General features: G+C 39.4%; 1 protein-coding gene across 4 annotated transcripts in view; it reads left to right on the forward strand.

Annotated features, from left to right (window-relative positions):
• The window catches only part of SLC12A6 (solute carrier family 12 member 6), a 103157-nt gene that overhangs the window by 32907 nt on the left and 44786 nt on the right, over window positions 1-25464 (forward strand). For all 4 annotated transcript variants that reach the window (XM_079768274.1, XM_079768275.1, XM_079768276.1 and 1 more), the window contains exon 2: window positions 18644-18688. In XM_079768274.1, coding sequence (XP_079624400.1) covers window positions 18644-18688 — 45 coding nt within the window. The remainder of the gene's footprint in view (window positions 1-18643; window positions 18689-25464) is intronic.

Genomic DNA, 25464 nt, shown 5'->3' on the forward strand with positions numbered 1-25464 from the left:
GTCCTTCAATAACGAAACCTAAGCCCCTCTGAGGTAGCAAAGAAAACAACCTATCCAGGGAAGCCAGGCAACCAGAAAGAGAAAAATAACTTAGAATAAACAATGTATTGGACCAGCTAAATAGAAATGCTGGAGAAGACAGTAGCTTTAATATGAAAAGAATAAATAATAGGAGCATTTCAGGAGGTTCAAGTATAAAAGAAGACTTTATTGAGCAAAAATATGATTTCCTAGCTAAATAAGTATTGCTTCATGACTCTCAATCCATGCGCACACACCTTTTTTTACTATCTCCAGTGAAATGTAAGTACTCTAAGAGCAGGAACTTTTGTCCCTTGTATACATTGCTGATCTTTTATCAACATCCAATGTCTACAACACTGTCTTGCACATAGTAAGCAACCAGTACATAATTATTTAATAAGAAATGAATGAAAGAGTGTGATTATGTATTGGCCTGGAAGATCAAGTGGAAGAAATATCAAAGCACAGAGGCAAATATACAAAGAGATTAAAAATTAAAAAAAAAAGATAAGAGCCCCTCTGGTGTGGCTAAGTGGTTGAGCATTGACCCAAGAACCAGGAGGTCACAGTTAGATTCCCAATCAATGATTCCGATCATTGATTTTTATTTTCTTTTTTTTTTTAAATCCTCACCTGAGGATATTTCTCCATTGATTTTCTTTGGAGAGAGTGGAAGAGAGAGGGAAAGACAGAGAGAAATATCAATGTGAGAGAAACACATTGATTGCTTGCCTCCTGCACGGGCCTCAACCAGGGCCTGGGCCAGGGAGGAGCCTGCAACTGAGGTTGATCAGAATCAAACCCAGGACCCTTCAGTCTGCTGGCCAATGCTCTGTCCACTGAGCTAAACCAGCTAGGGCTCATTGATGTTTCTATTTCTCTATCCTTCTCCCTTTCTCTCTGAAATCAATAAAAATATACTTAAAAATCTATAAAAAAAAAAGATAAGAGACTTGGAGGATAGATTCAGGACACCTAACGTAGCTAATGTAATTTCCTGAGTTAAAGACTTCATCGCATAGAATAAAGTTTCAGGGAAGATCAGTGATAGAAAACATACACCTAGAGTTATCCTAGTAAAATATTTGAGCTCCAAGGATTCATCTTAGAAGCTTCTAGATAGAATTTATTATCCTATAAAGTATCAGACTGGCATCAGAATTGTAATCTACAACACTGGAAATTAGGAGACAGTGGAAGAGTATCCACAGATTACCAAGAGAAAAAATAATCCAAGTCCATATTCCCATTGAAGACACCATCCCCCTACAAGTGGGAAATACATTACAAATATACAAAAATACAAATATTTCTTCTGAGAATATTTAAGAAAGGTTTTTAATGAAATAAGTGAGCCAGAACAGAGATCATAAGATGGAAGGGAAAGAAATAGTGGAAAATGACAGACTCTCTGGGTATGTGTTATGTAAATGCTAAGTAAGGACTCTAACCAAAATGGACATACTTTAGGGAACAATTTAATAATATTTATGATGTAAAAGTCCTAAATAAGTCAATGGAAAAAAACCTCAAAAGTGTGGGAGGAAAAAGGTAAAAGCTTTCCAAATGGAGATGAGGAGAGGAAAAAGTGCCAATAGGCACATATAAAGCTGCTCAAAATTATTCGCCATTAGGGAAATGCACATCAAAACCACAACGAGGTATCACCTCGCATCCTCTAGGAAGGCTTTAATAAAAAAGATTGACAATAACAAGTGTTGATGAGGATATGGAAAAACTGAAACCCTTACACACTTCTGGTAGGAACAAAATGTTACAACCACTTTGGAATACAGTTTGGCAGTTCCTCAAAAAGTGAAACATAGAGCTACCCTATGACCAGCAATTCTACTCCTAGATACATACACAAATGAAATGAGAATAAACGTCCACGCAAAAACTTGTACAGGAATATTCATGGCAGCATTATTTATAATAGCCAGAAAAAGATAGAAACAACCAAAATGTCCACCAACTGATGACTTAATAAAACGTGGCATATTTGTATAATGAATATTATTTGCCAATAAAAATGTATGAAGTACTGATAACATGCTACAATGTGGATGAAGCTTGAAATAATAATCTACAGAAAATAGATTAGGGGTTACAAAATGTCCACCAACTGATGACTTAATAAAACGTGGCATATTTGTATAATGGAATATTATCTATACTAATAAAAGGGTAATATTCTAATTAGACCAGATAGACCCGACATCTTCCGGTTGTCCGGTCCTCCTTCCAGACAAAGCCCCGGTGGCGGAGGCAGAGGCTGTTAGGAGCAATCAGGCCAGCAGGGGAAGGCTGTTTGGGACGATCAGGCTGGCAGGGAAGGGCGGTTAGGGGCGATCAGGCAAGCAGACAGGTGAGCGGTTAGGAGCCAGCAATCCCAGATTGTGAAGGGATGTCATCCCCTGAGGGATCCCGGATTGGAGAGGGTGCAGGCCAGGCTGAGGAACACCCCTGCTTCTACTCCTCCCTCCGTGCATGAATTTCGTGCACCGGACCTCTAGTTTGCCAATAAAAATATATGAAGTACTGATAACATGCTACAATGTGGATGAAGCTTGAAATAATAATCTACAGAAAATAGATTAGGGGTTACTTTGGATTGGCAAGGTGACAGTGAGATGGAGCTTGACTGCTAAAGGGTACAGGGAGTCTTTTAGAGGGGGACCAAATTATAAAATTAGATTGTGCTGAGAGTTATATAACAATGTGAATATATTAAGAAACATTGAATTGAATACTAAACAGGTAAATTATCAAAGCATTGTATATGTGCATGTGTATATACACATACATACACACCAAAAACAATATTTTAAAAATTTTCAACATATATATACCATAGTTTTTACTTTTTTTGTGTGTGTGTGTGTGAAAATTTAGAAAGATGTTAATTTTAACTTGCATTGAGCAGTTAACCTTTAACCATGACATGAAATCAATACCAGCTTTTAAAATATCACAAATGTGCCCTAGCCAGTTTGGCTCAGTGGATAGGGCATCAGCCTGCAGACCAAAGGGTTCTGGGTTCGATTCCAAAGGGCACATACCTAGGTTGCAGGCTTCTCCCCAGCCCGGGCCCTGGTCGGGGCTCATGCAGGAGACAACCAGTCGATGTGTTTCTCACTTCTATGTTTCTCTCTGTCTTTCCCTCTCTCTTCTACTCTCCCTAAAAAATCAATGGAAAAATATCCTCGGGTGAGGATTAACAATAAATAAATAAATAAATAAATAAATAAATAAATAAGTAATATATCACATATGCTTATCATTTCATCTTAGCCCCCATAATGCAAGGCTTTAGCTCTCCTTAGTTCCTTAGCTCTTTAACTTCATTGAATTTAGGTGTTTGGGTCAATTCCTTGTTAAGGAGGTAGTCTATATGGTCAGGCCTTATTCTTCCAAAACCATCTTAAAATGAAGGAAGCATGAAATATGTTTGCTAAAATGCATGAAGAATAATTTCAATCACTTACAAGCCAAAGAAGAACATAAGGTATCAACAATATTCTTGAAAGTTTGCAATAATTCCCAAATCCTTTCTTCTGTTTTTTCTTGGTGAGATTTTTCTGTTTTTTCTCTTAACTGTGTAAGTACTGCCCTCTCCTAGCATTTGTACTTTTCTTGGTTAATCAGTTTGTGGATTTGGCCCAAGAAACTGTCTTTATGTTTATGTTATGCTGTGGGCTTTATTAAATCTGCATTCTGCTATTATGCTTGCTGTGTTCAAAACCGTCTTCATCACAGATAAGTTTTTCAACTTCCAGTGAATACTCCCATATATCTAGGAAGAGTTTTAACAAAACTTAATCATTCAAATAAGTTCAGAACATACTTAACATCACATTCATTTTCTTTATGCAAATCTGAAGCCCAAACAAAACAAACAAACAAACAAAAAGTGTCCTTATAGCCCTGACTGGTTTGGCTCAGTGGATAGAGCGTTGGCCTGAGGACTAAAGGGTCCCAGGTTTGATTCCCATCAGGTTCATCCTATCTAATAAAAGAGTGATATGCAAATTAACCATCACTCAACTACACGCAAAAGCCACGCCCACCAGCCAATCGGGAGTGCATATGCAAATTAACCCAACCAAGATGGCTACGGTCACGGAGCCAGCAGCAGGATTGGGTTTCCCCAGTGATGGAGGAAGCCAAGCTTTCCTCACACCCTGGCCAGCCCAGGCCTCCACTCAAGGCTACAAAGTTTCAATTATAGAAGATAAATCCAGATACCAGGGCCTCCACTTGGGTCGCTGGGGGGCGTGGCCAGCCTGCAAACCACCACAGGCCCCTCTCCCAGGCCGCTCCACGCCCCAAGGGAACCCCACCCTGATCCGGGACACCCTTCAGGGCAAACCAGCTGGCCCCCACCCATGCACCAGGCCTCTATCATATCTAATAAAAGAGTAGTATGCAAATTGACCATCACTCTAACACACATGATGGCTGCCCCCATGTGGACACAAGATGGCCGCCACAAGATGGCCAGCAGGGGAGGGCAGTTGGGACCAGGCCTGCAAGGGAGGGCAGTTGTGGGCAATCAAGCCTGCAGGGGAGGGCAGTTAGGGGTGACCAGGGCAGCAGAGGAGGGAAGTTGGGGGTGACCGGGCCTGCAGGGAAGGGAAGTTGGGGGGTACCCAGGCCTGCAGGGGAGAGCAGTTGGGGAGGACCAGGCCTGTAGGGGAGGGAAGTTAGGGGTGACTAGGCCTGCAGGGGCGGGCAGTTAGGGGCAAACAGGCTGGCAGGGGAGTGGTTAGGGGGTGATCAGGCTGGCAGGCAGAAGCAGTTAGGGACAATCAGGAAGGCAGGCAGGTGAGCAGTTGGGAGCCAGCAGTCCTGGATTGTGAGAGGGATCCGAGATTGGAGAGGGTGCAGGCTTGGCTGAGGGACACACACACCCCCCATGCACGAATTTTGTGCAACGGGCCTCTAGTTTAAAATAAAAAAATGTGTCCTTCTAAGAATATTTCTCATGCTTGGTACATCCTACTAAACAGCACTGGTTTCCTCCAGGGCCTCTATTAATCTAATGCTTATACTTAGCATATGCACCAGAATTTGAAGGATATTGTATACATATGTTCCCACCATGCTTATTTTAGACACCCAGTATTAATGGCAGATCTACCTATACCTCATAGTGTCTCTTACCTCCTTTTTCTATCTGGAGCCCAATATTTTCCCCTAGTACTATCAGTTCCACCTCTTCCAACATTGGACTGTCCCCCCTCTCTGCACTAGAGTGGGCCCCTGCTGCAAGAGATGGCCTTCAGTGGCCTGTATATGACTCATATAACTCTGGTCCTGGTTCTTGGTTTATTCAAGCTTCAGCTACATGCCTGCTGGCTGCTGCTGTCTTTCCAGCTTTTTGTTAAACTGAGCCAGATGGATCAGAGGGGAGATTGCTAAATGAATTCTCTTCAGTTTCTTCACGACTTTGTATATAGTATTCTCTGTGTTTTCACCACTTCCACCTTCATGAACTTTCTCATCCTTATAGAGTCTAGATTGTTGGGGGGAAATCGGCATGACAGCATTGCAGTCAGTTCTTTCAATGATTTTTTCCCCCTTTGATTCTTTCTATGGTTGCATTTTCTTCTGTTTGCTAGTATTTCTAGGGCTTCGTCTCAACTCCTCTCTTTTTATATTGACTTTTAGGAAAGGTTATCCTTTTATCTTCAACTCTTAAGGTGTTTTTTGTTTGTTTGTTTTTTGTTAATCCTCACCTGAGGATATTTTTTCCATTGCTTTACAGAGAGTGGGAGGGGAGGGAGAGAGGGAGAAAAAGAGAGAGACACATCCATTGGTTGCCTCCCGCACGTGCCCCAACAGGGAGTGGGGAGCGAACCCACAACCCAGTTACATGCCCTTGACCAGGAATCAAACCCTTGACCCTTCCGTGCATAGGCCAGTGCTCTAACCACTGAACAACACCAGTCAGAGCTCAACTATTGCATTTAGATGATGACTTTGAAATCATTATTTCCAGCATTAACATTTTGTAAAAGGCGAAAGATTTATGCAATCTGAAGAGAAACCAGAATATCCAGCATTAACATTTTGTTGAAATTAGTCCTGATTTTCTGTCTCTGGATCTTTTTCTTTGAAATCACTTCACATCAGTCAATTATTTAACAAACAAATATTCAACATTTTATAGTGTATACAAAGCTCTATGTTACAAAAAATTGTTATTGTCACAGCAACATTAAATAAAGTTCTTGTCCTCACGGCACTTAACAATCCCAGATTGACTCACCTGGCCTTCTCTCATTCTCTTTTTAAAAAATTGTTTACTTTCCTCCTTTCATTCTTAATCTTGGCAGTTGTGTTGCTGGTGGTGGGGAGAAGGGCATATGTCGCAGCTATGAAAATTAGTGCCACAATTTTCCAACCTCAGCTGTGCTGTTAACACTATTCAGAATTTTTTTCTACGTGATTCTAGTTAGCCTCTTTTATCTAAGTTTCTCACAAAACTTTCAAAATGCTCGTTAAGGTCCCCCTCTTCCATTCCCTTGCAGGTAGCACAACTGAACTTCTACTTCACAGAAAAAACTGTATTTCCAAAATGCCTCTTCCAAAATTCTTACCAACACCTGTATTCACACTTATCCTTTACCCTCATACCTTCTTATTCAAATTTCATTTGAGCAGCTGTGCTATAGAGCCTTTCTTGCCTCCCCTCTCCTGTGTTTTCTACTACTTTACTGATTCCTTTACCTCAATATATTAAAATACTCAATGTTCTGTCTCCTCCTGTCTCTCCCTCTCTTTTCCTCTGTCTTTAACCAATTGTGTTCATTTAGTCTCCCAAATATTTCTCAAATCTGTCCTCTCCATCCTCATTGCTGCTCCATTAATTTATGTTAGTCCTTTGTCACTTCTTGTCTAGTCTCCTAAAGCCACCCATTACAAGAACTACCATATGACATTTTCTCAAATATAAATGTCATCCTTTTATTCTCCCATTTAAAACCCTGTAATGTTTTCCCATTGCCCACTGAATCAAGTCTGTACTGCTTAGTAGATCATACATGTTCCTTCCTGATGTAGAACATCTCAACTTAACAGCCTCCTTGTCTATCAGTATTTTATACATACTGCACTCCAGATATAAGAAATGTTCTTGAAAGTCTATTTCCACATATTTGTTCCATCTTCCTGGAATGTTCTTTCCTGCACTTACCAAGCAAACACTCTTCTTTTAAGACTGAGCTCAAACATCACTTCTTCCTTAATGGCTTTTCCATTACATTTTCCAGGGAAAGTAATGTAATGTATATACTTCCATATCTATTTGTCTATATCTCTAATATAGTACTAGAAGCACCCTGATGTAATCCTATCTAATAAAGAGGGAATATGCTAATTGACTGCCATGCCCTCAAAGATGGCAGTGCCCACAGCCACAAGATGGCGGCACCCAGTCCCCTTAGCCCCACCGGGGCGGCAAGCACCGCCCCCAGGCGGGTCCAGCCACTCCATGCGCCTGCCTCTGGAGTCCCCCAGTCCCCTCAGCCCCTCAGCCCCCCAGCCGCCCAGAGCCGGCCCAAGGTGCAGGCAAGCCTTGGATGTTGGCTGCCCAGTCGAAGCCTGAGGCACAGGCAAGCCTCGGATGGCGGCTGCCCAGCCACCCAGGGCCGCTCAAGGCTCAGGTGACCAGGGCCAGCCAAGACTTGTGCTGCTGGCAGGGGCAGCATCAGAGGTGTGATGGGGGTGTCGCCTAACCCCTGATCACCGGGTTGCCTCCCACCCCTGAGGGCTCCCAGACTGTGAGAGGGGGCAGGCAGGCCGGGCTGAGGGACCCCCCTCCAGTTGAGTTAATAACAACAACTACCTATTGCTACTATTTTAGACACCATGCTAGAGATGCTTGTTAGCATGTGGGTAAATTACAGTGGTCTCATAATGCATAAGCCTGTCTGTCTCTAATAAATCTGGCATTCATTTCACTTTGTATATTGCACTCACATATCCTTACCTGAAATACTGCTCTCATTTGTAGACTTCTACTTAGAATTTCAAAACAGGGGTTTTGAGTTCTACATGATTTTTAAAGTTTTTTAAAAAGTTCTACTTAAAGCTCACACTGCCTTGACCCATATTGTTCTGCTCCTTCTTGGGCCTTGCAGCACTAAAGGCTATACCACAGGTTATTGGCTCTACCACCCGGGCAAAGCAGTTTGGCTTTCTCAGAGCTAGTTTCTTTGGAAATGGGAGTGATCCTTCCTCACAGGGTCGCTGTGAAGATTTGGTATGATGAAAGGAGGAAATTGCCCCTCAATTAAGTCATTCAGAGACTACCTTTATAATCTTCCCAGTTTTATGTATCATCTTTGCATTCATTTAATATTTTTTCGTAAATTGAGTCACTGATCTTATGGGGCTTTTTATAAAGGAAACTTGCACTAAATGAAATGCCAGCATACTTGCTATAAATAGAGTATAAACTAAAAATAAATGTGATGCAAACGATATTAATCTAGTTAGATACTATTGCCATGCAGAGGCTCTGAGCCTGTTTAAAAAAAAAGAGAGAGAGCATCAAGTTTTGAAGAAATGTTCAAGATATTCCAGAACAGACATAAAATTATAATATTTGATAAAGTCCTTTGACTCTGCATTAACAGAGTTAATGGCAGGTGTGTAGAGAGATGGTGAAGGTGGAATCATATCCTAACCATCTAAACTCAAGAGTTAGAACCTACCAAGACATTTAGAACAAAATGAGTTTAATAAACTTTTTAAGGTAAAAATTACAACAAATATTTATGAATACGTGTATTCTTCTAGAAGTAATCAAAAGTATAAAAATAACAGAAATAAAATAGTCTGGTTACTAAACTTTTTCAAATATCAAAAACAGAATCATATTTGCTGTTCTGTGTGGATGACCTTTATCTCTTCATAATTTCTCTAACCCTTCAGCCCTGACTCTGTATTCGCTTTCATAATCACTTGAGTTTCCCTTACCCTTCTCATGTCCTGTGGGAAGCAGGGCGCAGTGTCTGACTCGGGTATATTTGTGTGATATTTTTATGGCTAGAGGCCTCACTTCAAGTTTCTGGTCAGATGTCACATTATCTAATAGACCTTTTTATTTATTTATTTTTTAAATACTATATTTTTATTGATTTCAGAGAAGAAGGGAGAGGGAGAGATAGAGTTAGAAACGTCAGTGATGTGAGAGAATCATTGATCGGCTGCCTCCTGCATGCCCCACACTGGGGATCGAGCCCACGACCCGGGCATCTGCCCTTGACTGGAATCGAACCCGGACCCCTTCAGTCCACAGGCCAATGCTCTATCCACTGAGCCAAACCGGTGAGGGCTGAGAGATGTTTTTAAACTCGGTTTCAAAACCAGCACAGAGACCACCCTCCACTAATTCTCTCATCTCTTCCTCTGCTTTTTTGTTTGTTTATTATCACTCTTCACATATAATGTAGTTCGTTGTTTGTTTATTGTTTGTGTCTTCTCCACAAACATGTAAGCTCTTTGATGGTAGTGCTTTTGTTATTTTAGAATAGTGTTTCACATGTGGAAGATACTAAATAATATTGAATAAATGAAGGAAAAGAACTACAAATTTTAAAGTAACATGGACATTAAGTTTGCAGATTAACTCATGAGCTCTCCTTCCAGAAGATATCACCCTCACAACTTTTACCATCTTCACTACATTCATTATCATACCATCCCAAGATTCCTGCAGTAGACTCCTAATTAGTTCCCTGCTTCTATTCTTGCATCCTCCACAGTTCATTCTCCAGCCAGCAGCTCCATCTTTTATTTTGTTTTTATTTTTTGAATTTAAATCATTTTTATTTTTCAATTACAGTTGACATACAGTAATATATGTCTTCTAGTCCTTTTCTTTTTTAATATTTCAAGAAAAACGATCTTAAATATGTTACATGCAATAAACATTAATATCTCAAGAAAAACGATTTTAAATATAATAATGTTATATGCAATAAACACCAATTATTCAAGAAAAACTATCTCAAATGAAATAGTGTTACATGCAATAAACATTAATATTTCAAGGATAAAAGGATTTTAAGTATAATAATATTACCAAAACTATACTAACATAGTACGATATCACAAAAGTTGCAGGAAATATTAAGAATCTGCAGATAACTGGATTACTTCTATTACATTCTAAAATATTTTCCCCCCTCTGGCTCTAAAAGAAAAGGAAATAAAAAAATTATATTCTTTGTATGTTAAAAACTCAAGTATCTTTCAATTTTCCTTTATGGGGTAAGACTAGAAAATAAGTTTTATTAACTTTTTCCGTCTTGCTTTACATTTCCATCTCACTGTTTAATTTTACTTTACCTAAAATTGCCTGATGTTTTTCACCCATCTATTTATTTAAACACAATCACATGTAAATTTTTCCAGGTCTACCTAGTTTAATTGCAATAAGTTCAAAATCTGTATGAAGAGGATAGGCTTTTCAGATTTTACCTCATTTCAACTTATTTCCCTCTTAGGTTTCTCACTAAAATGAGGGTCAACCCATATAGAGAGGCAGAAGCTAATAAGTGTGAATGTTGAAGTAATTGTCTTTGATTCAATCTTTAATCATCTTTGCCTAAATCAGAGTCAGATGTTTTCTTATGATGGTTGATGCTTCTTTGGTATTTTAAAAGTCAGAGTCCAGAAAATTAGAAATATGTTAAACTGGTGATTGGGGTATTTGGTATCCTGAAATACTTTTATAGTATATCTAGATAATATAGACAGCAGCATAATAAGCTCATCGTCCTGATGTATATGCATGTGATCATGTCTACATTTCCTAAACAATTAGACAACAGTCTTTATTCACTATTTTTTAAAAATAAATTTTTATTGTTCAGATTATTACAATTGTTCCTCTTTTTTCCCCCCATAGCTCCCCTCCATCCAGTTCCCACCCCACCCTCTGCCCTTACCCCCCGCCCCCACTGTCCTCATCCATAGGTGTATGATTTTTGTCCAGTCTCTTCCCGTAACCCCCACACCCCTTTCTCCTTGAGAATTGTCAGTGCACTCCCTTTCTATGCCCCTGATTCTATTATATTCACCAGTTTATTCTGTTCATCAGATTTTCTTATTCACTTGATTTTTAAATTCACTTGTTGATAGGTATGTATTTGTTATTCATAATTTTTATCTTTACCTTTTTCTTCTTCTTCCTCCTTTTAAAGAATACCTTTCAGCATTTCATATAATACTGGTTTGGCGGTGATGAACTCCTTTAGTTTTTTCTTATCTGTGAAGCTCTTTGATAGCTTTGCTGGGTAGAGTAATCTTGGTTGTAGGTTCTTGCTATTCATCACTTTGAATATTTCTTGCCATTCCCGTCTGGCCTGCATAGTTTCTGTTGAGAAATCAGCTGACAATCATATGGGTGCTCCCTTGTAGGTAACTAACTGTTTTTCTCTTGCTGCTTTTAATATTCTCTCTTTGTCTTTTGCTCTTGGCATTTTAATTATGATGTGTCTTGGTGTGGTCCTCTTTGGATTCCTTTTGTTTGGGGTTCTCTGCGCTTCCTGGACTTGTAAGTCTATTTCTTTCACCAGGTGGGGAGAGTTTTCTGTCATTATTTCTTCAAATAGGTTTTCAATATCTTTCTCTCTCTCTTCTTCTGGCACCCCCATAATTTGAATGTTGGTACGCTTGAAGTTGTCCCAGAGGCTCCTTACACTATCTTCACATTTTTGGATTCTTTTTGCTTTTTGCTTTTCCGATGGGTGTTTTTTGCTTCTTTGTATTTCAAATCTTTGACTTGATTCTTGCGATCCTCTAGTCTGTTGTTGGATCTCTGTATATTATTTTTTATTTTAGTCAGTGTATGCTTAATTTCTAGTTGGTTCATTCACTATTGATTGTTATTTAATGAAGTTACTGATTTTATCTTGAATGAAGACAAACACACTTTTATTTATTTATTAAAAAATATTTTTATTGATTTCAGAGAGGAAGGAGAGGGAGAGGGAAGAGAGATAGAAATACCAATGATGATAAAGAATCATTGATCGGCTGCCTCCTGCATGCCCCCTACTGGGGATCAAGACCACAACCTGGGCATATGCCCTGACCTGGAATTGAAGCATGACCTCCTGGTTCATAAGTTTACTCTCAACCACTGAACAACACCAGCTGGGCCACACTGAGTTTTAGATGCATAATATAGTAGACTTTATTTGCTTCATTTTCTCTACCAAGAATGGTAGATGAAGTGATTATCAAAGGAAATTCTGGGGGAAAAAGACTATTGCTGTGGGCAAACTAGGGAAAATAATAAAGCTTTTCAGCAAAACTATTTACAGAGGCAGTTTTGCAAGTGAGTACCACCCACAATCATTTTTCTCTCTGTTTTCCAAGGCACATGGCAAGAAACTGAATAAAATCTTCATTCTTTTTTTTTTTTTAAGTGTTCAAGGGCTTTGGATTTATTTTATTTTTTTTAATCTAAATAAATCTTTATTGTTCAGATTATTACAATTGTTTCTCCTTTTTTCCCCCTTATCTCCCCATCACCCGGTTCCCTCCCCCCCATTGTCCTTATCCATAGGTGTATGATTTTTGTCCAGTCTCTTCCCATACGCCCCACCCAGACACCCCTTTCCCCCTGAGAATTATCAATCCATTCCCATTCTATGCCTCTGATTCTATTATGTTCACCAGTTTATTCTGTTCCTCAGATTTTTAATTCACTTGATTTTTAGAATCACTTGTTGATAGATATGTATTTGTTGTTCATAATTTTTATCTTTACTTTTTTCTTCTTTTTCCTCTTTTTAAAGAATACCTTTCAGCATTTCATATAATACTGGTTTGGTGGTGATGAACTCCTTTAGCTTTTTCTTATCTGTGAAGCTCTTTATCTGCCCTTCAATTCTGAATGATAACTTTGCTGGGTAGAGTAGTCTTGGTTGTAGGTTCTTGCTATTCATCACTTTGAATATTTCTTGCCACTCCCTTCTGGCCTGCATAGTTTCTGTTGAGAAATCAGCTGACAGTCGTATGGGTGCTCCCTTGTAGGTAACTAACTGTTTTTCTCTTGCTGCTTGTAAGATTCTCTCTTTGTCTTTTGCCCTTGGCATTTTAATTATGATGTGTCTTGGTGTGGTCCTCTTTGGATTCCTCTTGTTTGGGGTTCTGTGTGCTTCCTGAACTTGTAAGTCTATTTCTTTCACCAGGTGGGGGAAGTTTTCTGTCATTATTTCTTCAAATAGGTTTTCAGTATCTTGCTCTCTCTCTTCTGGCACCCCAAAAATTCGGATATTGGTACGCTTAAAGCCATCCCGGAGGCTCCTTATGCTATCCTCACACTTTTGGATTCTTCTTTCTTTCCGCCTCTCTGGTTGGGTGTTTTTTTCTTCCGAATATTCCAGATCTTTGGTTTGACTCTTTGGGTGCGGTGGTCTACTCTGTATATTCTTTATTTCAGACAGTGTATGCATAATTTCTGACTGGTCCTTTTCCATTTTTTTGGTATTCTCATTTAGGTCCTTGAAGGTCTCTTCAAGTTTCTCAGCGGTTTTTAGAAGATTCTTGAGTAACCTTATAAATATGGTTCTGAACACTGTGTCGTCCATTAGTTTGCTTTCATCTATCTCTCCTACTTGTAACATACTTTGATGTCTCCATATTTTGGCTGCCTCCCTGTGTTGATGGAGTGGCTTGTGTGGTCAGTGACCTATAGGGGCCGGTAGCTCAGCTTCTCAAATCACCCTAGGTGGTCGCTCTTGGTACTCCCCTTTGTGGGCTGAGTGGAAAGTCTTGGTGTAGTAAAAAGCCCTGATTGCTGTTGGTACACTGGGAGGAATTGACCTCCGGTCCTATTGGTTGTGAGGGCCTGCTGTGTCTGTAACGGAAGAATTGCTGTGCTGGAGACACAGTAGGGCTTTGGTGCTCACTGAGTCTGCCTCTTGAATGTGTTCCTTATGAGAGTGGTTGAAATCGGGTGTCGTCACACCAACAGAAAAGTCACTCTCACTCTCCGACCGATGGCCGAGAGTCCCGAAGGCGTCTGGGTTCCCCGCGTGTCCCCAGAAACTGGAGTTCAGAGTGGTTGGGATTGTTGGTATCACTGGCGGGAGTTGATCTCCAAGCCAGTTGGCTGTGAGGATCAGCAGTGTCTCCGCTGGGAGAGCTTCTGTGTCAAAATCTTCATTCTTTACCACTTACCCAAGATAAATATATTGAGCAAGCACCTGTTTGTAAAATGACTATACCATTACTGTTTAGAGGAAATATTTTCAGTTTATTTTTGTGATTGCATTTGTGAAAAGGTTTATGTGTCTATTTTTTATATGAACTACTGTTTGACTGGTAGAATGTCACAGGCTTTTGAGTACTAACTGGTTATATTATGACTCAGAAGTAGCTTAATTTATTAAGACCATTGAAGAGTAGAAACAGTTATATTATTGGCAAATTGTTCCTATTATAGGAAGTAATTTGGTTAAAATACTTTCATTTTGGTAATATTAGGGACAACTCCCAGTCTTAGGCAAACTTGGGTGTGCCTTCACCAGTGACATAGGCAGGAAGAAATGTTAAATGGGAGAGTTCAGATATAGGACAATAGAAAGATGCCCAGAGCAATGTTATGTTGATTGCACTACACAATTTGGATTGCATACTCAGAAACGCCCTTCAGCATAAACCATTTACCAATTATGATTTTTACAGGCATGCCTAGATTTGCCCTTGTTTCAGCTTTTACATATATTAATGAAGCATTTACAGCTCTTAAGGGTTAATCTTCAGCTTACCAAATAAGTAAAGACCCCCCCCCCATTACTTTAATTATAATTGAAAGATAAAAATCTAAGTTGGATTTACAGGAAATGATACAGGGTATTCAAAGGAAAAGTAGCAGCTTGACTAGAGAATGCACACACATCATTTATGCCCAGCTCAGAAGGCAAGGCAGTATATCATACAGTACAGAAGAAAAGAATTTTTTTAAAAAGAAAAATCACTTTATATTCTAACCTCTAAAATCCTCTGACCTCTAAAATCATACATATTCTTCCTGAAAGTTCTGGGATGTTTTTCAATTTTTTATTCATAGATACATTTCTGGCAATTCCTAATAAATTGTTTTAGGCTATTGTTCTTTGTTTTAGAACAAGAAAGTTGGAATTGGAGGGTATTGAGAAGCATGAACATAGATTCTCAAGACATCAACACTATTTCTGTAATCTTTCTCTTTTGGCAGAGGTGGGATGTGTCTTTGGCCGCTTATTAACCCAGGCATTTGTCTTCTCCACTATAAATACTAAAATCTGAGGTTCTCAATTTGTTCTGTTCTAGAACACCTGAGAAAAAAAGACATTCCTGTTAATTAAGTGGGAATCAGAATCTTGAGAAGGAATCTTGGTATGGTTTTAAAGAGAAAAATAGAAGTTGCTGATAACTCCTCTCCAAATTATCCTTTAGAATCACTAGAGTAGATCTAGATGATGATCAAAGTTCTTCTGGTTCTAAAATTCTATGTTTCTTTCTCTAATCTTTCCATACTATTTATACACCTGCTTCTCTATAATGATGGGGCCCAAATTTTCCCCTACGAGAGAGAGAGAAGGGACATGGAGAGGATGAGGGAGACCTACCATTATATGTTAACTTACTATGGATCTGTTATTTCTACTGTGTCTTAATGTGCAAGAACAACTATTTTTAAAAAATAGATTTTTTTATAGATTTTTAGAGAGGAAGGGGGAGGGAGAGAGATAAACATCAATGATGAGAGCGAATCATTGATTGGCTGCCTCCTGCACACCCCACACTGGAGATCAAGCCCACAACCCCGGCATGTGCCCTGAATGGGAATCAAACCCTGACCAGTGCTCAACCACTGAGCCATGCCAGCGGGCTCATATAATTTTTTTATCTTTATTTTTTTATTGAAATCTAATCGACATACAACAATATTTTAGTTCAGGAGTATAACAATGATTTTATATTTGTATGTACTGTAAAATGTTCACCACATACGTCTAGTTAACATTTGTCACCATATGTAGTTGCAGACTTTTTTTTTCTTGTGATGAGATAAATTCCATTTCATTTTGGTATCTGATTTTTTAAATGTATTGTTGAATTAATTTTGCCAAAATTTTCTTTAGGATCATTGCATCTATGTTCATCAGGGATATTAGCCTTTAATTTTTCTTGTTGTGTCTTGACTAGTTTTGGTATCAGAGTAATACTAGTCTTGTAAAATAAGTTTGGAAGACTGCTTCCCTTTTTTGAAAGAGTTTGAGAAAAATTGGTATTAATTCTTTGAATGTTTAGTAGAATTTGCTAATGAACCATATTATTTATTTAGCTAGGAAGTAAGATGAGTTCAAATTAAAACTGGGAATTCACCTGCTAATATGTTGCAAAAAATATGTTAGAATAGAAAAATTTGGAATTTCTGTTTTTCAAAACTAAATTAAGAAGGAAAGTCTTCTAAAAAATATATGGCAATATATGCAGCTACTATAAATATGATAGGAAAATATCTGATATTTATTGTTGACAAATTATAGGTACTTTGATGTAATTTGTTGCCTATATTTGGAGAAAATACTAAACTTCAATTAGAGGTTAGTGGAAATAAAGATGTAATTTTTTCCCCATTGTTGTTCACAGGCTACCCCCTACCTTTTCTCCTTCCAAAAATTTTATTCCCTAGACACATTTGAGAAAGCCAGATGTAATCCTGTGTATTACAAGAGACTTAATCTTTGAGGAAAATGGAGCTGTGTCTTTTCCATATTTAGCCCTTAATGTTTTTCAAGCTTTTAAAATACTTAAGTGGTTAGTTGTTAAATGGTGATTCTCAATATCTCTTGCTTTAAGAACTTGGCTTATAGCCATTAATTTTATGATAGGTTGCTGAAGAAATAGATATTTATAAAAGCCAGTTTTGTCATTTTACCTTAAAGTTAAATCAGACCGTATCTGCTAATAGTTATACGTGCTGTACTTATGTCTTGACTTTGAGTTGTTATGGATGTGTGCCATATGTTCTGTTGTCATTAAGGAGAAAATGTAACTCATGTTGTTGGCCCTGAATCATCCTTCTGCTTTATAAAACGAGTATTGCTTTGTCGAGTTTGTGTTGTTGTTGTTGTTGTTTTGTAAAACTAGTAACCCTGCGCATGAATCTGTGCGCCAGTAGCTCTCTGCAGGGCCTAGCCACTCCACGCCCGCTGCCCAGAGGCCCATCTGCGGCTGGGCGCAGAACACTCACGCTGCCCACTCTCAGCATCCACCCCCCTCAGGACTGGGGGACTCGAGCAGGGCTGAGAGGACTGGGCGCCGCCTCTTGTGGCTATGGGTGCTGCCATCTTTGTGACGGAGTGATGGTTAATTTGCATTTTAATTACCCTTTTATTAGATAGGCTTTTTCAATCCTCACCTGAGGACACGCTTAGAGAGAGGAAGGGGTGGGGAGAGAGAAACATCCGTCAGTTGCCTGGGGATCAAACCTGTAACTCACATATGTGCCCTGACTGGGAATCGAACCATAACCCTTCAGTGTCCCGTACAGCATCCAACCAAATGAGCCACTCCAGCTGGGCATGTGTAAGTTTATTTTTTAATATGTTTTTATTGATTTCAGAGAGAGAAAGGGCGAGGGAGAGATAGAAACATCAATGATGAGAGAGAATCATTGATCAACTGTCTCCTGCATGGCACCTACTAGGGATCGAACCCACAACCCAGGCATGTGCCCTGATTGGGAATCAAACTGTGACCTCCTGTTCATGGGTTGATGCTCAACCACTGAGCCATACCAGCCAGGCTGTTATTAGTGTGTGTGTTTTTTAAATTTACTTTTTATTTTAGTAAATATATATGAAACAAAGTGTCATTTTAACCATTTAAATGCTGGGATGCTTAATTCATTGGCATTAATTACAATTCACAGTGTTGTACAACCACTACCACTATTTCTAAAATTTCTCATCACCACAAACAGAAATTCTGTACTCATTAAGCAATAACATCCCATTTCTCCATTCCCCTCTTCCCTGGTAACCTCTAATCTACTTTGTCTATATATAAACTTGCCTTTTCCAGATATTTCATACAAATAGAATAGTATAGTATTTGTCCTTCTGCATCCAGCTTATTTCCCTTAGCATAATATTTTCAGGGTTCATCATGTTGTAGTATGTATCCGAACTTCATTTTTATGTCTGAAAATATTCCGTTGTCAGTATATACCGTGTTTTGTTTATCCATCTTTTGAAGGACTCTTGGGTTGTTCCCACCTTTTGGCTATTGTGAATAATGCTCTTATAAACATTGACACACAAGTATCTGTTTGAGTTCCTGTTTTTATTTCTTTTGGATGTATACCTAAAAGTGGAATTGCTGGGTCATGTGGTAATTCTGTTGTTCAACTTTTCAAGGAAGTAATGCAATTATTTTTCATAATAGCTTATTATATTTTTGTTATCCTTTCATTAATGTTTCTTAAGCACTTAAAAATTGTTTTGCTTATTTTCTTGCTTAACTTTTGTTGCTGATTTTTAAGAAATTATTTTGGTCATTCATTTTTTTCTTTTCTTTTCAATTGTTTGTTTTTCAGAGCCGAGTCAGAACTCCATCACAGGGGAACACAGCCAGCTGTTAGGTATAGTATTACTGTGGGGATTGACTCTCTAAAGTTACCCTTTTCCTGTTTATACTAACAGACATACTCCCTTCCCTAATTCTATTTTCTGTCTCCTCCTTTTCTACTTTTCACTCCTCAACTTTTTTTCCTGCTGTTTCTAGTTCCAACTTGGTAAGTTTTAGGTAACTACTTTTGCAATTGATTGCTAAGACTCAGATTATTTAGTCTGTACTAAAAGTAATTTTAATACAGATATCAGATTATGCTGTACTAGAGGCCCAATGCACAAAATTCGTGCACTGGCGGGGAGGGAGTCCCTCAGCCTGGTCTGTGCCCTCTCGCAGTCCGGGACCCCTCGCTCCTTACTGCCTGCCTGCTTGCTGCTCTTTACCACTCAGCTCACTGCTCCTTAGTGCTACCAGCCGTGAGCCCGGCTTCTGGCTAAGCGGCACTCCCCCTGTGGGAGCGCACTGACCACCAGGGGGCAGCTCCTGCATTGAGCGTCTTGCCCCCTTGTGTCAGTGCACATCATAGCGACCGGTCGTTCTGCTGTTCGGTCTATTTGCATATTAACCTTTTATATTACAGGATATCTGAAACTAATGTAATGTTCCTTGTCAATTATACCTCAATAAAAGTAATTTTAACTTAGTCTATGGTGTTAAAAAATCTGTAAGAATTGGACTTATCTTGCTCCCCCAAGATACTTGCTGTGACACTTTCTAGGGAATTCTTCAGAAATTTTAATTTTTATATTGTATATGACTATCTTTTTTTACTTTTTCTGTCAATGAAATTATATTATACAGGCTGTTCTGTGACTTCCTTTTGTTCACTTAGCATTTTATCTTGGACATCTCATACCAGTACATCTGCCTCATTTCTTTGTGGCAGAATAGTATTCTATTGTATTCCTATGCTATAATTTTACTCATCCAGTTCCCTATTCTTGAGCATTTGTTATTTCCAACTGTTTTACTATTACAAATTATGTTGCCATGAACATCTTGTACATGTATCCTTGCATTCCTTTTGTTGATATATTTGTAGAATAAATTCCTAACAGATGAATTCCTTACTCAAAGGGTATGTACACTTTCAAAAAGATACATCAACTTACTTAAACTCCCACCAATAAAGAGAATGGAGGCATACTCAGCTCCCTGTCATCAAAAGTGTAGGTATTATCGCCCTAGCTGGTTTGGCTCAGTGGATAGAGCGTCAACCTGTGGACTGAAGGGTCCCAGGTTCGATTCCGGTCAAGGGCACATGCCCGGGTTGCGGGCTCGATCCCCAGTGGGGGATGTGCAGGAGGCAGTCGATCGATGATTCTCATTATTGATGTTTCTCTCTCTCCCCCTCTCCCTCTCCCTTCTTCTCTGAAATCAATATATATATGTATATATATATATATATATATATATTTTTAAAAGTAGGTATTATCAACCACAAAATTTTTTTCTTAACCTAATCAGTGAAAATGGCATCTCTAGTTTGTATTTGTGCTTCTTTAATTATGAGTAAGTACTTTTAAGTATATTAACAGCCATTTTTTTTGTGTGTATATCTTTTGGTATGAGGCTTTTTTTTTTAATCCTTCACCTGAGGATATATTTTTATTGAGTTTTAGAGAGATGAAGGGAGAGAGACAGAGATAGAGACATTGATGTGAGAGAGAATCCATTAATTGCTTCTCAGACTGGGCCCTGACTAGGGATGGAACCCACAGTCTAGGTATGTGCCCTGACTGGGAATCAAATCCACGACCTTTTGGTGTATGGGATAGTGCTCCCACCAACTGAGACACCCAGCCAGGGCAGTTTGAGGTTTATTTGGATTTGTATGTTGCTGAACTTTTAGCTGTTTGAATATGTGCAAAGCAGCTGTGAAAAATGTAAGCTATCAAAATGTTTGAAGTAGGGAAAGTACTTGTTTGCTTATTAAAGTTTCAGAGTATTAGCTAAAAGAAACTGAAATACTTCTTGTCTTCTCTTTCAAGGTTAAGGACATAAGTTCCTGGTCTTCTCATTCCTTTGAATGAGTTTATGTGCTGGAACAGTACATGGCACCCTTGGCACTAATTAGATATTTGTTAAGTAATGATTTGACTTAAACATAGCTAGAAATCTGATCACCAAGGTTATAGCCTCGTGATATTGGTGCTGTCACCATTCCTTTTCTTATATTAGTTTATTTAAACTGTTCCAAATTAATCTTCTCTATAGAGTAATTTTATATATGGATCAGGAATGGTTAAGATTTCATCGAAAGATTTTGTCATATCATGAAAAGTATATTTCCCCCTAAATGATGAAATTGTTCCTGTTTCTGATACACGACTGGCAGGTGGAGAAGTTTGAGAGTAGTTCATCATCTGACCAGGAACAGGTGGGAGTGGAGGTAGGGGAGGACTTAGCTAATGAAATGTGCAGGAGGGGGCTTGGCACTGTTCCAGAGTTACTAAACTGGATTTTGTTTCCACTTAGGCACTTACAGTAAAAGATAGCAGACTAATTGTATGGGGGGAAAAATAGTATGTGGTTGCAAAGGAAAGGTTTTCTTAATCAGTATTAGCCAAAAACCCTAATAATGTTTCAGAGAGACTTCTCCAGACATTTGACAACCCACAATTGGATTCAGTTTTAAACAAACCTGGGAATTTATCCAGAGTCTTCTGGCCAGATTCTCAAGTAAGTTCATCCTGCTTGCTATCCCGGGTTCTCTCTCCCAGGTTCATTAGGTCAGATTGTATTTCCTTTTTTCTCATGCTCTGCCTAACTACCATCTTCTGTTTCCCATCGGTATCTTTGTCTTAGCTACAGCCTCAAAATCCTTAAAAAGACTGGTTTATTAAAAAATACATATTGTTTGCAAAAAAAATGAAACATGACTTTTTGTTATATTTTCCAATTATCTTATAGTACTCAGAAAAGGCATTGGTAGCTTGAATTGAAATCTTACCAGCTCTCTATAAAAACTTATTTAGGATAATTTGACCTAGTAGGTGAAAAACTTCATTTCCCTTGCCTGTCCGCTGAATGAAATTTATCATAGCATTTTCCAGGCCTTCTAAATGTTTTTTCTGTCAACAGGGTGCAGTTCTTTTAAGGTACCTACTGTTCCCAGTGACTCATCAGAGCTCTTGCAAAACTCAGGGTCAGGCTGAGGAGATACATGAAAGGGTGAAACTGCTGTTGTGATAGACAATCAAGCTGTATGCTTATGATTTATGATCTCTGTCTCTCTCACTGTGTGTGTGTGTGTGTGTGTGTGTGTGTGTGTGTGTGTGTGTAATTTTCAATTTAAAAAATTTTAGAAAGCAAGCAAGCAAGCAAATGAGCAGTGGGCCTTAGCACTCCTAAACGTTTTACCAAACATTCCAGGAAAAAATAATTCCACTCTTCTACCGTTTCTCTCAAGGAATAGAAAAACAAGTAAACACTCCTAACTCAGTTTGAGGCATGCCTTACCTTGATACCAAAACTTAACAGTGACAATATGAGAAGAGTATAGTCCAGTTTTACTTATGAACACAGATATAAATATTCTAAACAAATTATTTGCATCTGAATCAAGCAATATATTTAAAAATTGTCCCTGTTGACCAGGTTGAGTTTCTAGTAGAAGACATGGTTGGTTTATTATTAAAAATCAATATGTTAACAGTATATTAACAGATTAGAGGAGAAATATCTTAATAGATACAGAAAAAACATTTGATTTGAAACATGTTTCCAATATTTAGATTTATGAGTGCATAATGATACTTAAAAAACCTTATTGATTTCCAGTGGAATATCTTAGTGAACCAATCATTATTCTGAGATTGGTCAATAAAGGGTAAACGTGAAGTATTTCCTTGCCTTTATACCAGTGGATAACCAAATAGGATATTAGAAGGAATGTCTTTTTATAAAAGTATTTCAGCCTGGCCAGAGTGGCTCAGTTGGTTGAGTATCATCCCGTGCACTGAAAGGTTGCTGGTTTGATTCACAGTCAGGGGGCACATACCTGGGTTGTGGGTTCAGTCCCCTGTTGGGGCAGGTATGGAAGATCTCTCTTTCTTGCTCTCTCTCCTCTCTCCCTTCCCCCCTCTCTCTCCCTTCCTCTATCTAAGCATGTTCTCGGGTAAGGATTTTCTTAAAAAGTATTTCAGCTAATAAAGAATAATATATTCAAAACATCACCATTTTTAACTCCTCATAAATTTATGGATCTAGGCATTAATCATCAATAGTTACTAATATCTCAAAAAGAAAGACAACTAGATAACATGCACTACTAATAGAAGACCAAAATACCACTCTGAAGTTTTTCTCCCTCTCTCCACCTAAAAATACTAAATGTGGTTAAGCCTCTATACCCAACTACTAATTTATAGGAAATGCCCCCCAAAAATGTTAAACATCATCACATGGATGCCATAATCAAAATTCAGACATTACAAACTACTAAACAAAGGACATAGTTTCTTCAACAAATAAATTGCAAAAAAAAAAAGAGAAAGAAAGCTAAGAAAAGGCTTAAGAGAGATAGTAATCAATCATACTGTGTGCCTCTTATTTGGCTACTGATTTGAACAAACACTAAAATAAAAAACATAATAAAGGGTTAATATCCAGAATTTATGAAGAATTTATACAACTTAACACCAAAAAAACAATCCATTAAAAAATGGACAAAGGACCTGAATAGACACTTCTCCAAAGAGGACATACAGATGGCCAATAGACATATGAAAAGATGCTCAGTGTCACTAAAGCATCAGAAATACAAATTAAAACCACAGTGAGATATCACCTTACACCTGTCAGAATGGCTAACATCAGTAAATGAACAACAAATGTTGGTGAGGATATGCAGACAAGACAACCCTTGTGCAGTATTGGTGGGATTGCAAATTGGTGCGACCACTATGGAAAACAGTATGGAGGGTCCTCAAAAAATTAAAAATGGAACTGCCTTATGACCCAGCAATTCCATTTCTGGGAATACATTTTGAAAAAATCCAAAACCCTAATTCGAAAGGATATATGTGCCCCTATGTTCATTGCAACATTATTTAAAACAGCCAAAGTTGGAAGCAACCAAAGTGCCCATCAGTAGTTAAGTGGATAAAAAAACTGTGGTACATACACTGAGTGGCCAGATTATTATGATCTCTGAACACATAATAATCTAGCCACTCAGTGTATATCCTATATAATAAAAGGCTAATATGCAAATTGTCCCCTTGACCAGGAGTTTGACCTGCAGGCAGGCCGGCCAACTGCCCATGTCCCCTCCCCCTGGCCAGGCTGGCTGGACCCAGGCTGCACGAATTCATGCACTGGGCCTCTAATATATAATATACTAGAGGTCCGGTGCACAAAATTCATGCGGGGGGGGGGGGTGTCCCTCAGCCCAGCCTGCACCTTCTCCAATCTGGGACCCCTTGAGGGGAGAGCAGTTGGATCCGACTGCCCGTTTAGGCCCGATCCAACTGCTCTCCCCTGCAGGCCTGGGTCCCCCCTAACTGCTCTTCCCTGCAGGCCCAGTCACCCCCAACTTTCCTCCTCTGGTGGCCTGGTCACCCCTAACTGCCCACCCCTGCTTGCCTGATTGCCTACAACTGCCCTCTCTTGCAGGCCTGGTCCCTCCCAACTGCCCACCCCTGCTGGCCATCTTGTGGTGGCCATCTTGTGTCCACATGGGGGCAGGATCCTTGACCACATTGGGGCAGCCATCTTGTGTGTTGGAGTGATGGTTAATCTGCATATTACTCTTTTATTAGATAGGATAGAGGCCTGGTACAGGGGTGGGGGCCAGTTGGTTTGCCCTGAAGGGCGTCCCGGATCAGGTGGGGGTTCCCTTGGGGTATGGGGTGGCCTGGGCGAGGGGCCTGTGGTGGTTTGCAGGCTGGCCATGCCCCCCGGTGACCCAAGCAGAGGCCCTGGTATCTGGGATTTATTTATCTTCTACAACTGAAACTTTGTAGCCTGGAGTGAAGCCAAGCCTCCTGCTTGTTCCGTGGTGGCAGCCATTTATGTTGGGATTTCTTTTCTTTTCTTTTTTTTAAAAATATATTTTATTGATTTTTTCACAGAGAGGAAGGGAGAGGGATAGAGAGCTAGAAACATCGATGAGAGAGAAACATTGACCAGCTGCCTCCTGCACACCCCCCACCGGGGATGTGCCCACAACCAATATACATGCCCTTGACCAGAATCGAACCTGGGACCCTTCAGTCCGCAGACCGACGCTCTATCCACTGAGCCAAACCGGTTTCGGCTATTTTCTATAATTGAAACTTCGTAGCCTTAAGCAGAGGCCAAGCCAGACCAGGGTGTGCAGAAAGCTTGGCTTCCTCCATCGCCGGGGCAACCCTAGACTCCTGCTCTCTCCAGCTCCATGGCTGCTGCCATTTCTGTTGGGATTTATCTTCTATAATTGAAACTTTGTAGCCTGGAGTGGAGGCCTTGGCCGGCCAGGGTATGCAGAAAGCTTGGCTTCCTCCATCGCTGGGGAAACTCAAGCCTCCCTCCTGCTCTCTCAGTGGCCACAGCCATCTTGGTTGGGGTTAATTTGCATATTCACTCCTGATTGGCTTGTGGGAGTGGCTTGTGGGTGTGGTTTGTGGGTGTAGCAGAGTGGTGGTGAATTTGCATATTACTCTTATTAGATAGGATACACACACACACACACACACACACACACACACTCTGAGAGGCCAGATTATTATGTGTTCAGAGATCATAATAATCTGGCCACTCCGTGTATATTTACAATAGAATATTTCTCGGCCATAAAAATGA

Source organism: Cnephaeus nilssonii (genome assembly GCF_951640355.1).
Source record: "Cnephaeus nilssonii genome assembly, chromosome: 4".
NCBI lineage: Eukaryota > Metazoa > Chordata > Mammalia > Chiroptera > Vespertilionidae > Cnephaeus > Cnephaeus nilssonii.